Source organism: Sebastes umbrosus, chromosome 9 (assembly GCF_015220745.1).
Source record: "Sebastes umbrosus isolate fSebUmb1 chromosome 9, fSebUmb1.pri, whole genome shotgun sequence".
Taxonomy (NCBI): Eukaryota; Metazoa; Chordata; class Actinopteri; order Perciformes; family Sebastidae; genus Sebastes; species Sebastes umbrosus.
The window spans coordinates 18,520,145-18,537,764 of NC_051277.1; the positions used below are offsets into that span (position 1 = coordinate 18,520,145).

General features: G+C 41.1%; 1 protein-coding gene across 1 annotated transcript in view; it reads left to right on the forward strand.

Moving 5' to 3' along the window:
* The window catches only part of atg2a (autophagy related 2A), a 28,984-nt gene that overhangs the window by 4,976 nt on the left and 6,388 nt on the right, over window positions 1-17,620 (forward strand). Inside the window, exons 5-29 of the mRNA XM_037779983.1 lie at window positions 1,283-1,427; window positions 2,361-2,603; window positions 3,005-3,104; window positions 4,390-4,554; window positions 4,917-5,056; window positions 6,640-6,718; window positions 6,910-7,147; window positions 7,501-7,642; window positions 7,809-7,907; window positions 9,351-9,506; window positions 9,764-10,037; window positions 10,434-10,506; window positions 10,701-10,869; window positions 10,951-11,093; window positions 11,389-11,501; window positions 11,685-11,842; window positions 11,999-12,131; window positions 12,279-12,463; window positions 12,545-12,625; window positions 13,938-14,044; window positions 14,143-14,235; window positions 14,385-14,455; window positions 15,818-15,894; window positions 16,440-16,610; window positions 17,403-17,529. Of these exons, the coding sequence (XP_037635911.1) occupies window positions 1,283-1,427; window positions 2,361-2,603; window positions 3,005-3,104; window positions 4,390-4,554; window positions 4,917-5,056; window positions 6,640-6,718; window positions 6,910-7,147; window positions 7,501-7,642; window positions 7,809-7,907; window positions 9,351-9,506; window positions 9,764-10,037; window positions 10,434-10,506; window positions 10,701-10,869; window positions 10,951-11,093; window positions 11,389-11,501; window positions 11,685-11,842; window positions 11,999-12,131; window positions 12,279-12,463; window positions 12,545-12,625; window positions 13,938-14,044; window positions 14,143-14,235; window positions 14,385-14,455; window positions 15,818-15,894; window positions 16,440-16,610; window positions 17,403-17,529 (3,482 nt within the window). The remainder of the gene's footprint in view (window positions 1-1,282; window positions 1,428-2,360; window positions 2,604-3,004; window positions 3,105-4,389; window positions 4,555-4,916; window positions 5,057-6,639; window positions 6,719-6,909; window positions 7,148-7,500; window positions 7,643-7,808; window positions 7,908-9,350; window positions 9,507-9,763; window positions 10,038-10,433; window positions 10,507-10,700; window positions 10,870-10,950; window positions 11,094-11,388; window positions 11,502-11,684; window positions 11,843-11,998; window positions 12,132-12,278; window positions 12,464-12,544; window positions 12,626-13,937; window positions 14,045-14,142; window positions 14,236-14,384; window positions 14,456-15,817; window positions 15,895-16,439; window positions 16,611-17,402; window positions 17,530-17,620) is intronic.

Genomic DNA, 17,620 nt, shown 5'->3' on the forward strand with positions numbered 1-17,620 from the left:
GGAGAGGGAAAGCAAAATGGAAGCCAAGAATTAGATTTCATCTTCTCTCTGCTCATCAGCAGATAAGGACAAGAGGCCCCTGCTCGGTTATGAACTTGCACCCCTTGGCCTCGTGTTGTCAGACTGCCTCAGCGTAAAGCTCAATTTAAACAGAGTATCGAGCGACGAGGTCACTCACCTGAACAGGCTTTTATCAGTGTGGCTGCAAATAACTGCAGGCTGCATTTAAGACATCGTCAATATGGGATGTCAGGGGAGTCTCTGACCTTGACATGTGGTCACTGTTGCTGTGAAGAGCCAGATAGTTAACTGGTTGTATGACTGTAAATGAAAAAATAATCCTGATTTGTGCAATCACTTATTGGAAGCTATTATGTTCTCAATGATTTGAAGTATTTTACTGCATGTTTGACTGCAGTGGTCAGTCCTAATTAAAGTAAATGTACAAATAGTGCTCATGTGACACTATTATTAAAGTGAAGGTAACTGAGCTCATTTGCAGTCATTCCCAACTACCCACTCATTTGATTAATTGTCAGGTAGCCACTGCTGTGTTTCTGTGTTTATTTCCATCGGTGCCACGTGTCCTGTGACTGTGTTGTTGACATTTTCTAACGTGGGTCACTGCGACACTGTTGAACCCTTTTTTTGTTTTTGTAGCTTATTGACAAAGCTGCTCAGGATGGCCACGTTGATCTGGGGACAGTGACCAGAAGGCCCTGTCATCTCAAATGCTTGATTTTTAACGAAACAACTGATTTGAGTCACATAAAATTGTAAAGTTCCTTACCTTATAGCAATGGTACTGTGACTTTTTGCTGTCACAATGCAGCCAAAACGTTTGACTTTTTCCCGTATGTACTGAGTTAGGGCTGGGCAATATACATGTGGATATATATTGTTAAAACTATATAAAAATGTCTTTCATATTTCTATATGGTTTCTATTGTTATACAGACTAGACCCATATTTATTTATTTTTTCTCTGTAATTTCTTAAAACGGTTATGTTTATTTTTCACTCAAGTTCTTAAAATGAGAAAATACTTTTCATTTGTCAAGTGTTTAATTCACACAGGATTATACAAAAATAGGCTTTACAAGGTGGTAATTTCATATAGACTATTTATTTATTGAATTACCATAAAACATGCTCTATTATGGTATGAAATGATCTATATTGGGATAGAAGATTTTGGCCATATCGCCCAGTCTTATACTGAATATTTTTTTTTCATGGTGCTAAATAATAATGTGTTTTTTTATTCATGGTGTTGCTCCAGCCTGGAGTACTTTGACGAGGCGGTGCGAGATCCAGCCAGCCAGACTGCCGTGCCAGTCGACATCCACCAGCCGCCCGCCTTCCTGCACAAGATCCTCCAGCTGAGTGCCGTCAAGCTGTTCTACGACAGCACCGGCATAGGACAGGTGATGGAGACCTCACCGCCAATGATTCTTTATGTGTAATCTTTATATCTATTTTTTTTTTTCACACTTTTATTTATTTATGTATATAATTAATGTATTCACCTACGTATTAGCAGGGTCATGAAAGATTAAGCAAACTAAAAACAAGAAATATCAAAGAATAATGCGTAAAAACTTAAGATACTTACACCACATTCTGCAACACAGCATGAGCTTAAAGGGGTTTATAACTAACTAAAAATCTCCAGATATTCAGACTTTGATAAACCAGCTTCTTACTCCCACGGTGATGTTTGAACAAGCTTAACTTTTCTCACTTAATGCTGTTGCAAAGTAACAAAGTAATAACCAAGTTTACAAAGTTAATTTGCAAACTTGGAGGAAACATTTAGAAAGAAAATTTAGTAGCCTACATTTTAAAGTTAAATGCATCAGTCTGGTGCACTTTGAGAGCAAAATGAAGAGGCTAGATCTATGAAGAACTTTGTGCATTTGTAAACAATTTCATCATAAATACATTGGTTGTATAGATATAAATGGTGATGAGACAACAAAAAGTCACACTCACAAAGCATGAAAATGAGACGTGGTCCATGTTTAATGATGGCTCGGTCGGGTTGCTGACATTGCCGCAGTGAGGACAGTGCACCCCGGTTGACAGTCGCACCAGGAACAGGAAGCTCCGTCCCTCCTCGCAAGGGAGAGAGGGCATGGTGAGTGATGAGGTCCGGGCGAAGGCAAGACAAAACGAGAGCGTCATTTCGAAATGGAAAGCAGCACAATAATGATTTTATCTCGATTATTATCTTGTTTCCATAATCGTTGGAAGCTAAAAAATCATAATTGAAATTAAAATTCCATTAATTGCACAGCCCTACGATATACATATGATTTATAACTAGAAATGCTCATAGATTTCTCGTCATTTGTTAGGGTCCTCATGAAAAGGTACACCCTGATTCAGCCACGGCAAGTGAAGGAGAAGAGGAGGAGGAGGAGGAAGAGGAGGAGGAGGAGGAAAAAGAAGATGATGATGAGGAGGAGGAAGAAGAAGAGGTGAAGCCCAAGACATCCCCTCCTTCGCCTGCATCTCAGCCACTGCTCATAGGAAGCTGCTCCGGTTTCATCGAGACCACCGTCAAGATCAAACAGAACGACATGCTGCCTGGACCAAAGGTCTGTGTCTATGTGTGTGTATGTGTCTATGTGTGTGTTCGTCTGAATTCCACCCTTAGGATGAAGAAATATTTTGCAGCCCTACTTCATCATATTTTCTTTTGATTACCGTCAGCTGAGTACGTTGTCTTGTTTGTCTTCGAAACATCTTCTGTGTTGTTTTTTTTGTCCCTGTAAAATATCTGTCCATTCTGCAAAAACTACAAACTATCTGTCTGAATGAACACCGTTGCTTTAGCCGATTTGTTTACTGTTCTGCCGTGAAAAAGATTCCAACGTCAAAACATTAATTCCACATCACGTTTTCCCGCCGTTCACTGGCATACTGTAACACCCTCAAGGATTAGTAAATGCAGCTGTTATCTCATATTAACTTCTGTCTCTTTGTCTCTGTTCATCAGTTGGAGTTGGATGGGAAGGTGGGTTGTGTCCACATGCTGCTGTCTCCAGATCAAATCACCCATCTGACAGACCTGCTGGCAGCCCTCTGCATAGACACCGGTACAGTAAAGCCACTGTGATAAACAAGCACCAATCCCAGGCCGGGGTTACTATTAAACGCTCCATATGCGGTCACAATTGACACTTTAATGAGAACTCTAAGGGCGCTTTCACAAGACATACTTTTGGTTTCTGTTTTGCATTTAGTCTGGTTCGGTTTCACAGTGCACAAATTATAGCAGACCAAATAAAAAAATTCAGTTGCTGAAGGGCGTGTACGAAGGAGCGAATTGATCTTGATCTTTTTCGTCTCAAGAGACTTTTATGCTGTCGAATGGTTTTTCACTTTTATTCTGATCGACTGTGCGCACGATTCCCTTCTCCTCCAGTTTATGACTTTATGAACGTCACTATTTTTGTGGACTTTATTTAGCATATTCTGTATGTTCTCTTCGGCCCAGATGTCAAGCAAACATCTGTCAGTCCTCTCCCATGCATGTTAACCTGTCGTTTACCTGTGTCCATCTCAACAAATGCCCTCACAGACAGCCTGCGTTTCGGTTCGCTTGGAGACTTGGTCCTAGACCACCTCTCGCAAGCATTCTCGGTGCGGTTGTTTTGGTCAGCACCAGACTAATATTATTGCATTCCCATCTCCCCAAACGAACTGCACCAGAGCTACATTAAAACAGACTAAATGTTGGCTTGTGAAAGCGCCCTAAGAAATCCGAATCTGAGATTGAAATTGCCTTTCTGACTCCTGGATCTTATTGGCATTACAGGTTATGTTTAATGTATCATGGTGATTATGGTGTGAAACAAGATAAGTCATGTGCCTCTATGATTTAAAAGATTATGGTGATTTGTTCATCTTAAACTGACGTAAATAACCAGTCAGAGTCAGGTCATAGTTGGGGCCTGTTATGATAACATGAATACATTACAATCAAATGGACATTAGCATTCAGGGTCATTTTCTGTCACAAATTGAAAAGCAAATACTTGGTTCTCCATCCTGATGATGAGTAAAATGAAACTTACATTCATGCATGCACTCACAAAATAAAACCACAAATCCATTACTTATTCATTACTTCTTCTGTGTCTAGAGACCAGGAGGTAATCTGGTGCTTACAGACTTTAACAACACATAATGTAAAACTCCTCAAAGGCAGGAGGACTCTGAATAGATACACTCAGACACAGACAGACAATAAGCCTGTGTTGTTTCCTCTGAAGTTCAGAGCTAGAGGGTCACAGACATCTCTAAATGCCTCATAAATGTGAGCTCACACTCTTTCTCAAACCCATTCATAAATCTATTTCTGTCTCCTCTCTCCCCCAGAGACAGACACTAAGTGTGGCGGAGCTCTCAGTCGCCCGTTGGACTCAGACGACCTGCGTATGATTGAGGACGACCTCAGTAAGCAGCTGGGCTCCAGTCCCAGAGACAGGGAGTGGGAAGCTCCCGACGACCTGGAGCCCTACATCACCGGCCTGGAGAATGGAGGTACACAGAGCAGTTTTCCCTTTTTTAAAAAATAAAAATCCAGCGTTCATACAGTACATACTGCATATAGGTATACAGCATTATTAATCTCAAGGTACAAGAAATCTGTCTTTAGCTAGGCTGTATAAAATGCTTAGATTGTTTTTGTGAGACCTCGGTGATGTGAACCCTTTAGAAGATTGCTGATCTGGAAATTACTTTGAAAACACTCCTGCCGCTCCTTTCCTTGCAGCAACGTGCCCTGAAGTTTGTGTACATTGTAGTATTTAACTTGTCACTCTGTCTGCGTGTGTATAGACGTCCCCGCTTTGGGTCTAGAAAAGCGCTTTACAAATAAAATGTATTCTTATTATTATCTGCAGATATGTTTTTCTCCATGGGTCCTGGAATGACCAGTAGCATGACGTCCGTGCGCTCCGGCAGCGAGTTGTCAGACAGTGATATGGAGTCCTCCACACACAGTCTGGCCAGCTTCACACAGCCGGCTTCATTGTCTGCACAGGTACAGCCTACATATGTGTGTGTTTACAGTTTAAACATTTGGCAAATGGCTGTATGTAGAGCAACTGCTGCTGTTAAGCTGAAAAAACATCAGAAATGAAAAAAAAAAAAAAGGTTTTATTGGTGTCCTTCAGTATTACTGAAAGTAGTATTAGTATGTTTTTATGTTAAATTCCTTTTCTTTTGTGTTTTTTTATTTTTTAAATATGGGGCTTTGTGCAAGTGTTGACTAATAGCAGAATGGGTATTTGCCAGACATGTAACTCAGGTCATTTGGTCCAATGGTGCCTTCAAATGGGGTCGTGTTTACCGTGTTCACGAGAAGAGTCCATATGAACGTCCCCCTCCTGTGTATTCACAACCTGTGGAAAGTTTTTCTGAAAGCTCTGAGTTCACTAGTTGTGACATGTTTGTTGACGTTGTCAGAAATGAGGGAGGCCATGGAAGTTCATTTTTCGGTTCATAATAAGTGAATATATTGTAATTTTAGTTTTATATTGTTTTTCTTCTTAATTTTCTAATAGGTCTGAGGAAAATGTTGACATTCCCAACAGCCTCATCTTTTCCCTCTGTCATTATGCCTTTGCATTTCCTGCATTATGTTACCCGCTTGCTTCTAGATGGCGACAATAATGTTAATATTGCCGTATTCTCACGACTTAACCACGGCAAGCATATCGTGTACACGACTTCCCATGTTGTAAACACAAGCTCACCAGTTTCATTTGAAGGCATCATAAGTCTCAAGTAATTCCTAAGTCATCTTTTCTTGGGCAAGTCAAGTCACTTATGCCAAGTCAAGTCAAAGCAAGACATTATTTTCATTGTTGATTAATCTGTTGACTACTTTCTCAATTAATCGATTAGTTGTTTGCTTTATAAAATGTCAGAAAATGGTGAAAAATGTAGATCAGTGTTTCCCAAAGTCCAAGATGACGTCCTCAAATGTCTTGTTCTGTCCACAACTCAAAGACATTCAGTTTACTGTCATGGAGGAGTAAAGAAACCAGGAAATATTCACATTTAAGAAGCTGGAATCAGAGAAATTAGACTCTTTATTTTTCTAAAAAATTACTCAAACCGATTAATCGATTATCAAAATAGTTGGCGATTCATTTAATAGTTGACAGCTAATCGATCAATCGTTGCAGCTCTACATCCATGGAAATAAGTCAAATACTTTAAAAACAGAAAAAATGACTGTGCGTGAACAGAAAACATTTGTGAGAACGGCTTCACACTCATTACAGCCAGACTACAACATCAAACTTTGGTACATTCTGCCCCGGTCCGTCTCTCTGCCTCTTGGCAGAATATCTGTTATGAGTAGATTCAAGCTCCTATTTAAACTGAAAATGTAAAATGAACACAAACAAGTCATTCGAATCATCATGCCTCAAGTCAAATCACAAGTCATCAAAACAAAGAGTCTAAGTCCCAAACACTCAAGTCCACATTTCTGGTATTAGCACACGATATTTTATGAACTTATGTGCACTCTCAACAACAAACCAGAGCTGGAACTTGTAAATGTACTCATCAAATCACAAGCAGTCTGATTTTCACTTTAATGTTCCCTGCCAGGGCATGGTGAACTGTCCCAGGAGGTATCCTGTAGCAGGCTGTCTGTCGAGTCTTCCCCAAGCAAGCGGTCGGACCAGAGGTAAAATCACTGCAGTGCTGTGTAAAGGGTTAAAATAGGATCTAAAATATCAAGTACCGGAGTGTTCTCAAATTTCTACTCATTCATGGCGCCTGCATGTCACCACTTTACACAGATGTTTGACCTTTTTGTCAGAAGAAGCGCGTCTTTAAAAAACAAAGAAAACTGAACTGTCATCCTCTTCCTCGCAGGACGTTCACACAGCGGCCAGGCAGAGCAGCTGAAGCCCGATGCTTTGTTGCGTCTGACCCTTGGCGGGCTCACCCTGACCCTGCTGCAGGAGGACCCGCCCTCTAAGCCTGACGGAGCTCAGGTGTCTCAGGTGTTCTTCCGGGAGCTGGCCTTCTTCAAAGACAGCATGTTCAGTGAGCGAGACTTCCACCATCTGAGAGGCGGCTTTGCCAAGGCCTGCCCACGCTCCCATCTCAGGTAGAAAAACACAGACAAATATTTTGTCTTTGGTGAGTTATAATTCATCTGGACATACTCAGCTTCCCACATAATGTCCTTTTACAGCAATTACAGAAGGGAAGGTACTTCATTTGGGTGTGTAGTGTTTGAAACATGAAAAGAAGCTTGTGAAAGTTGACATTTTTGACAAGTTTCAGTTGACGATACTGTTAAACTTCCCTTTCTTAATAAGATTCTGCTCAGTGAACAAATGATTCTGTGTCACATGTCTGAACGGTTTGTATCATTTTACATTGTGTAAAATTGACGCCCGCCATATTGCAAACGTTTTTTTTTCTGATTCTCGTTTTCCTTGTCATCCTCTCTCCCAGAGTGACGGGAGCAGCAGTGCAGGTTGCTTGTGAGATGCGGAGCGGGAGACGCCACAGTCGGGCCGTGACCTCTGACCTTTCCTTCAGCAGACTGGAACTGTTAGAGTGCCTCTGGGAGGACGGGAAGCCTCAGTACAGCGAGGTAGAACATCTCTTTGTGTGTCTGTGTAGCTCTTAAGCTGACCCTCTGGCTGTGTTTTTAACTAAACTTGTACTTGTTGTCTGAAAGTAGTTTTTGTTTGTTCTGTTTCCAAGCTTATGAGGACGACTTGAGAGGACATTGTGTCTCTTTCTGTGTCTCTTTTCAGTTGCTTCAGTTCCAGAAAGCTGGTCTGTTTACAGTTGGAGCTGCAGCCAGACCGTGTGCCCAACTACACTACGGCCTCACTGAAAAACACCTGCGTAAAGTACGCATTTACACACACACACACACACACACACACACACACACACACACACACACACACACACACACACACACACCCTGACTTGATAAGTGCCCATTTTCAGTTTGTTTTTATCTGAAGTGCATTGCATTTAAGTGTACAAAATGTACCATACAAACAATGTTTATTTGGTGTGTGTAGCAGGTAAAGTAGTGTAGTATTACAATGTTAACACCAGGCTGATGACAGGAGTCATTGAAGACAACAGGAAAAAAATACTTATTCTAAAAATAAAACAAGTTAAAAAAGTAAAGCAGCCAGTATTTATTGTTTTCTCATGATACTCTTGTAGTTAGAGAGTTGCATGATAATTTAATGTAATGTTGATTGTCGAAATGGTTATATTGTGACAACCTTATTTTAGAGACTAGTCCCAAACGTCTTTGACTTAAGTCTCCAAAAATCTATATTTTACAATATTTGCCAGTATGAAATGTCTTAATCTTTATGCATTACTAGGGTCATTTTGGCTTTTTAATTTTTGATTTTTTTTTTTTATGCATATGGCATACATTTTGGCAACTTTTTTTGGTTTGTTTTTTAATTTTGGAAGTTCAACCTCAGGTCCTATAATAAACTTTGTACAGTAGCCAAAATTCACACATTCAGACCCTTAAGGACAAAAATGTCCCCATTGAAACCCATTAAAACCACAAGTTTTGATCCCATGGCCATTACAGCATAAAACCTTCTTCTGTATTATATCAGGCTTTCAATCTAGAGCCCTGGCTTCAACATTGTAGTTTTTACTATTTTGCACCAGATTGAGCCTGTTTCTCATGTTTCTCATGCTATTGTCATGGTTTCCACTAGGGGCAGTGCTGCTTTAATGCAATGCATCAAAATCAATCTGTTGTTGCTAATCATTGACACATCCCAGACTGTGAAAGTATACAAGATAATAATCATTTTTTGTGGGTTTCTTTTACAACAGTGGCATTATGTAGACAAAAAATGGTAGTGATGATCAGGACTGACGTTGGTTAAAAGTTTTAACTCAGTGAAAGTGGAAAATAATATTAATATATTAATTTTAGGGTGGACACAGACATTTTTGTTCTCTAAAGACATCAGAGCAACTTTTTTAAAGAGAGGCACAAGGGTTAAATTTGATCGCTTTCTTGCAAAAAAGGCTGTATAACCCTCAAAAATAGCTTTCCAATAAAACTGTGCGCTGAAATCCTGAACTATGTTGATGCCAGTAATCATAAACATATTCATGCAGAGTTATTCTATCTAATAAGATGTAGTAGAACGATTTATCAGGTAAAGGCATCCCTTGATTGATTAGTTATACAAAAATGTCATCAAAATAACTATCATACTGGAGTATGACATTGACTGACGGATACATCAATCTATCCTTTAACACAAGTGTGCATGTTTGTGTGTGTGTGTTGGCAGGGTAAACAGCGGGTGGTGCGGCGGGACAGTGTAGTGCGGGTGGAGCTGGCAGAGCTGAGCGCCGAGTTGGACCTGGACATCCTCAGTCGCCTGGGCAACCTGAGCAAAGCCTTCAGCCACTGTCCCACACAGCCTGGTGGACCTGGACTCATGCAGGTGAAAGCCCCACACACATTTATTACATCATTTAGAAACTAATTACATAAAGAAAAACACTCTAAAAATGTAAATCTGCTATCAAATGCAACTCAATTAAATCACATGCCAGAAAACACAGTGTCTCGAATAAATGCATCAAACTTCAATGTCAGCAAGACAATGGGAGACTAATTCTGTTACTGAATCAGCTCTTAAAATCCATGTCAGCAAACACTCTTTAGATGAATAAATACTTTCTCACCTTCTCTCTTCAGACCCAGAGCAGCGAGCTGTGCTCCTCCTTCACCCTCCTCTCCCCCCACGCCATCCTCAGGCTTCGTTTCCCCATCCCCGACCTGCGGCCCCTCCCTAAGCGTCGACCTCCGACCCAGAGGGCAGTGCGGCAGGAGACCCTGGTGCTGGAACTGAAGGATCTGGAGCTGAAGCACCAGGAGGCCCCGGATCTCCAGAGCGAGCAGACTGCCCCGGGTCAGCCGTGGGCTCCCTGCCTCACCCAGCTGCTGGAGGCCTCCTTCACCGACCTGCATGGTAGGAACACACTCAACCCTATACTTTATTCATGAAATTGATACTTTTGGTTTGTTTTCTATTTAGTCTGGTTTGGTTTCACATTGCACAAATTAAAGCACATTCATTTTATAAAAAAAAAAGAAAAATTGCTGATGGGCTTGTACGAAGGAGCGAATTTATCTTTTTTCGTCTCGACAGCTGTGACTTCTAAGCTGGGAATCGCGGACTTGCTATATTATTATTATATTACATTACTGTCAATGTTATTCACTTACTACTGTGCACACGATTCCCTTCTCCTCCAGTTTATCTCAAATGACTTCATAGACTTTTTTTGTACTATGTATATGTGGCTGAAGCAGACCTTTAAAATGTGAAATGCAGACAGAGAACTGATGTGTTGTGTCTCACCAGGGTCATACGAAGGCTGGGAGGGCGGCTCTTTCCCCTGTATCAGAGTAAAGAAGAACCGCGACTCTCCGCCGAGGTGAGTAGTGGTGATTATGAAAATAAATAAATTAGATACATCATTTACAATCTGTTAGAAATCAGCACTTTACAGTACCAAGACATTTGGAGTCTAAATTGAGTCACTCTTGCTCATGAAATGAGACAAAACATATTGTTATAATGTACTCAACCACAAGCCAGTATGACTTAGGTTTCTGTTTCTGTGAGCAGGATATCAGTGCGAGTGCGTGGAGGTGAGACTCAGGGCCCGGCAGCAGGTCTGGGTGGGATGAACCTCATCAGGGACCTGGGTGCCGCCTTCTTTGAAAGTCACTGTGAAATCAACGACAAAACCAGCTCCCCGTTCTCCTCCAACCGCACCATGTTTGAGACTGAAGAGGTGCGCTGACACACAGAAAAATAAATAATGATCAGCCGTCTTATCAAGATTCCAGACTGAACTCTTCCCTCCTTGTTTTAGATGGTGATTCCAGCCGACCCAGAGGAGATGCGTCAGTTTCAGGCGCAGTGTGTCGCTCAGTGTCAGTGTGCGGTGGACATCAACCTGCCGCTGGCCTACGTCCTCCTGCCCAGCAAACAGGCCTTCCAGAGCTTCTACAACAGGTATGTCAACAGTAGCATAGGTGTGATGGCTGTTTTTCAAGTAAAGATTATCCGGGTATCCCCCAACAAGTTGGAAATTGTTTTAAATTATCTTCAGTAGAATGTCTTCTTATTGTACAGCGAGTTTTATTGTATTGCTGGTGTCCTCGTTCTTGAGCTGCTCATGTAGAACCGTCTTTAGTTGTTATAAATAGCTTCCTCTTCCAGCTTTGTTCCTTTTTTGGTCTTTATATTGGTCTTAAATCCTGCATCTGAAGTAACATTAATGTTCCTCACCCACCCCTTCACCCAAAAGGATCAATAATGATCTGTTGATGTGGGAGCCTCCTCCCCCCTCAGCCCACAGCACCGACCACAACCGCCATCACCGCGACGAGTTCCAGCTCTGCAAGTCGGCCTTTAGACTGGGTGAGTTTTACTGCCTTGATGGAAAAACAACATGCAGATCTATTGATATAATAGCAACCAGCCTGCCAAAACATATTTGATTGATTAAGCAGGTTTTGTGTGTATTATATCAGGATGTCTCTTCCTCCATTGATGAATGAAATCAAACCGATTAAGTGTGTCTTCTCTCTCTCTCTGCCGTAGACTCTGATTCAGAAGAGGACGAGCCTCAGTTCTACTTGGCCAGCGAATCATCTGGAAAGACACAACAGTCAGCTCCCCGCCCCAACCACAACCTCAGCCTCCTCTCCCTCACTGTGATTATCGGCAAAGGTCGCCTCCAAGCCAGAACAGACAAGAAGGTGAGCCAAGTCATGTAACTAAGACCTGAGACTGGAATTAGTTTAAAAGACAGCAGCTCTGGCTTGATCCATTCACAATTCAAAATTGTTTTAACTGTAACCATTTTTTATCCAGTCATTTTTGTATTTCTTAATCATTTCATCTCATTGATTCAGGAGGACCAGAGTCATGGGGAAATTGTGCTCGACCTGGAAGGGGGGAAGATATTCAGTGTGGCGCAGCACCAGAACGACCCCAATCTCAATTTCCTGTGTCTAGAGAGCAGACGAGTGGAGCTCTACCATAAATGTACACATTGTCATGTTGTTTGCAAACATTTTATTATTCATATTGTAAAAACTTACATACAGTCCCTTTTAAATTACATAGAAGTAGATTTAACGCTAAGTAGAAAATGTTAATGTGTGTTCTGGGTCATCATTTCTTCCACTACAGCGGTGGTGAAAGACACCCCCATCCCACAGCGGTTGGAGATGCCCAACTTCACTCCCCCAAAGCACTTGGACCCTACCATCTACCCCACAGAGGTGGGTGTGAGCAGTGTGAGCGGCAAGGAAGGCGAGATACAGATGTTGTCCACAGCCATCAAAATCACACTGGACCCACAGAGGAGTGTAAAGGTACGTCCTCCTCAAACGCCTGATTTTGCTGCTGTGTAAGTTTGACATTAAACAATGTTTGTTTCTGTTTTCTCCTCGTAGGAGTTCCTAGTTGCCCTTCGTCTTCAAGGTGCCACCATGCGACATAATGTGACGCAGACTAATCACAGCTGGCATGAGCAGGTGAGGAAGCAGATAATAGTCTTCTCAGTATCTTCTTGTTCCTCAATGTTGTTGCTGAAATTTCCTGAAAGGACTTGCACTGTAACTCAAACAGCTACTGGCAATGTGCTGCGCATTTCTAGTCATATTTATTATTTAATTTCTAGGTGTTTCGAGGTGTTTGTTTTTTCTTTCTTTCTTTCTTCTTTTATTTCTTTTGTCATTTCATGCTTTACTGGCCTAATGAAAACATTTAAAGTGAAACAGCAGAACAATTTTCAGCTCTCTTGGAGATGAAAGTCAGATTTAAAGATTTGATGCCAGTTGATCGGAGTCAGAAAATTCGTTCGTCTCTCAAGACCAAGGATGGCCAAACTTTTTTTTTTTGAGTGTTGGCCATATACAGAAAAATATAAGGAGTCCTGGGCCAAACAACCAGTTACACTGTTAGAAAATCAGCCTTTCTAGACCAGAAAACCCATTGTGGCAGTGTTCAAAGCGTGGGACTGATGTTTAGTTTCATAGTGTCTTCTGACATTGTATTCTTTTATCAATGTAACGAAATTAAGCATACACACTTCTCCTTGACTTCTGTGAAGAAGTACTCATTTTCCCAACGTTTCTGAAATGTTCAGCCCTCACTCGTTCCGCTATGTTTACCTAATCAACTGAGGTAAATGTTTTCATCGAATAGTATTCAATGTAAGTCAAGTAGTTGTTCAAAATAGGAGCGACGTCTAGTTTTCAAACTAAGAAGTGCAATTTATTAGAAATATGCTCAAGCCACATTTTAGATTATTTTTAAAAACTCACTGCGAGCCATTTAAAAACGGGCAGCGGGCCGTAGTTTGGCCACCAATGCTCCAGACCAATATGTTTGACATTCCACCTTCATACAGAAATAGAAATATATGAATGTGGATTACAAAAGAGTGAGATGCCAGTTTCTCTCGTAGCAATGGACAAGGGTGCGGTGGTGTTGTACGATATTGTGCAGTTCACAATCCACTGTGTGCAGCTGCTGCTTTTGTTTAACTAGAAAATCTCACTCTTCATCGTCCTGTTGCTGTTAGATATTCAAGCATCTTCTCCAGCTATATAAACACAGAGTGTTTACCTGCAGCTGCATCATTCATAACCTAATAGACCTGCAGCCAATGTTATTATACCAGAAACAGCAATTTGTTCTGTTTTATTTTCCAGTTAAATCATTTGGGTTGTGCAAAAAAATGCTACCCACGCTCCACGCTGAAATCAAATTAGGTGGATGAATTTAAACTGGTTGTCTTTCACTGTGTTGTCTGCCAGCTGAGTCTGTATTTGTTTGTTACAGCTGGTCGACTTCCTGGACGTCATTGATGATCCCATTCTGGGATACACAGCACCAGCTGTCATCACTGTCCTCCACACACACCTCGCTACCTGTGCCGTCGACTACAGGTATATACTATACCTAAAAAAAGTGTGGTAGAATGATAAGTTAAATTTTCTCCTTTTTTTCCACCCTCATCTTCTGTGTTTCTGTTTCTGTTTGCCAGACCTCTGTATCTACCACTACGTGTGTTGTTCACAGCAGAGTCCTTCACTCTGTCCAGTAACATCATCGTAGACACCGCCACCTTCCACCTCAGGTACAACTCACCACTAACTGAACAGGAAGACTGTCCATTAAACAAAACAAATGTCCCCAAAGTCACAATATTAGAAAAATGTCAATATCACATTATATGAGCTGGTGACTCACGGTGTCTAAGTTGTGTTTTTGTCTTGTTGTGGTCAGATTCATCCTGGATGACTCTGCTCTCTACCTCTCTGACAAATGTGAGATTGAAACCGTGGACTTGAGGAGAGGTAAGACACACATGATATTTACATGTTACAGTTACAGAGTTGTGACAGTTAGTTTTCTCTAGAGAGAGTGAGGCTGTTGCTCAGGAGTGTTGCAGTTATTTGTAGCCCTAATCTCGCTAGGCTAGCTAGTTTCTTCATGTTTGTTTATATTGTGTCCGTTAGAGTTATTCAGCATTAAAAGTATGTAGGAAGTCCAATGTAACTTAGGGTGCTTTCACACCTGTAGTTGGGTTCATTTGGTCTGGACCAGGGGAAAAAATTATATGTTGTTGCATTTTAGTTCTGGTCCGGTTCCTGTTCACACTGACTTTCTACAAACGAACAAGAGGAGTAGACATGAAGTTATAGAGACTGACGAGTAACTCAGTGATTTTCATTCTGCATCATCAGGACCCACGTGGGGAAATCAAAATCCAGTGACTGACAGAAGTTTATGCAGCACTTTAACGCTTCTGATGTGTATATTTATGTTCTTTGATTAATAACTAATTAAGTATTATTGAACTGCAAATCGGCCACATGTTATGATGAATAATAGTAGAGACAGGACTGTACAAAAGCTGCTTTGCTCACTCCCAGATGACTGGGGCAAACGCATAGTGCGAACATCGGGGAGCGCATGGACACGTGCATGATTGGCGTACTGTGGGATCGTCAAACACTTTTTGATGGAGTTAATGAACTGAACCAAGTACACAAAGTCAGATACAAGCTCAGCCGTTTTAACAGCTTTTGACCTATTAATGAGGGAAATATCCGCACTGACGTGCTTATATACGTGGCCTTATACAGAGCTCACGATCAGCAGGTGGATTTATTAGTAGTTTAGCTTTTGAAATCATGCTTAAATCACATATCTGCTGTCATACAAATCCTGTGGCTGCTTAGTTTACTTTCACACGACAAACGAACCGCACCAGAGTCCGCTTGGAACCGAGACCACCTTTTCAAGCAGCCTCGGTTCGGTTGTTTGGTCAACACCAGGGTTCGATTGACAGCTCAATTGACTTTAAAAGATGTTAAAACATGGTGTCTGCTGCTTCACATTTTAATCTTCAAAAATGTTTTTTTCCAAAAACAGGTGTTGGAAAAGGACGTCATCTTACAACCAGTGACGTCTTATATTAGGGCCAATAGACCTTTCCAAACTTGACAACATAAACATTGTAAATGGGCCCCTTTGTATTTCCTGTTGCAATGTTTGTTAATGCACTAGCTGACAGGAAGTAAAGCTGTTACCCTAGCAACAAAATGGTGCTGAAAAGGTCTATACAGTAGTTAATATTAGTAACATAAACAAGAGTCAGTGTCAAAATGAGCTGCTCTCTAATTAACGCCACCGTGTGTCTTTGTGTCACACAGACTATGTGTGTGTTCTGGACATTGACCTGCTGGAGCTCGCCATCACCACATGGAAAGGCAGCGATACGGGCAAGCTGGTGAGTGCTCGCCATCTGTTTACATGAAGCATACAGACTACCCCTGCCAGTGAAAATGTGAATGTTATAAACAAAACATTATAATTTAGTTCAATTTCCTTCTGAAACCACTAAGGAGCACGAGGCCTCGTGTTTATAAATATTTGTTTCACTATAAAAATAGCTTCAGATAAAAAGACTAGGATCATTTTTCAGTTGGACATGGAACCAAAAACAAACGGGCGACAGTAAACATGTCGTCCGACAACAATGATGCAGCTGCCCTTTTAGCCAATCAGAAACAAAGTGTACAGATGTGAGAGAGCACAGTTTAAATCCTGTTATGTAACAATGCAACAAAGTTTTGTATCTGCATTTGCATTATCTAGTCTTTTTTTTTTCGTGCTCTATTCTTTATGTTTATAGCGTTCAGGTGTGTTTTTATTTTTTATTATTTAATTTTTAGTTCCTCCCTTCTCTTGCATTACAACTCTCTCTGTCACCACCTTTATTGATTCTCCTGTTATTAGTTTAAATGTTGTCTGTTTCCTCGCTTTGTTCTCCAGTCTCAGCCTCTCTTTGAGCTCCGTTGCTCCAACAATGTGGTTCACGTTCATACCTGTGCTGACTCCTGCGCCGCCCTGGTCAACCTGCTGCAGTACCTGGTCTCTCAGGGTGACCTGCACCCCCCTCCGCGACACACCTCACCCACCGAAATCGCTGGCCAGAAATTACCAGTAAGGCCGACGTATTTACTGGAGAATTAAAAATAATGAATTGAAAGAATTAAATGATGACTTCAGACTAGCTAAGCATTTCAAGTTAATTTTATTTATATTGAGATTGATCTCTTAAAAGTCTGACGGGCTACCGGCAGCTATTCAATCTTTCGGAGGTTTTAGCGGGCTCTATGGGTTCAATGGGTACCCACGAGTCTCCCCTTCACAGACATGCCCACTTTATGATAATCACATGCAGTTTGGGACAAGTCATAGTCAAGTCAGCACACTGACACACTGACAGCTGTTGTTGCCTGTTGGGCTTGAATTTGCCATGTTATGATTTGAGCATATTTTTTATGCTAAATGCAGTACCTGTGAGGGTTTCTGGACAATATTTGTCAATATTATTGATTTACAATAATAAATATATACATACATATACAAAAAGCAATCATATTTTCCCACTCCCATGTTGATAAGAGTATTAAAATACTTGACAAATCTCCCTTTAAGGTACATTTGAACAGATAAAAAATGTGATTAATCGCGATTAACTATTTTAATCGATTGACAGCCCTAATCTAAACGTATAATGTTAGAATATCAAGTGAAATAAGTGTTTAAAGTAAAAGTTAATATTATCCCTTACATAGTATATAGTATTCTACATAGAATTTCCTACATCATGAATAGAGAATGAATGAAGTGATTGCTGACGAGAACAGAGCGGTTCCATGCATGTTGAGAAGTGGTATAAAGTTGCCATATAATTGTCTGATGTTGTTCTGTAATATTGTGTCTTATCAGCTTTCAGAAAGTCCTGCGGTGGTGCTGCCCTGCCCTCCAGCTGAAACCGCTGAGATCAACCAGTACGACCTGGCTGATGCCTTAATTGACACAGAGAAGAGCCAACGGGATGAGAGTTTAGATCCAGGTACGGAGGAGTTTGTCTCTTTAAACATCTGAACATCCCGACAGGATACGGTTCAGTAAAACTCTGCTATGAGCCATGTTTCCTTGATAGG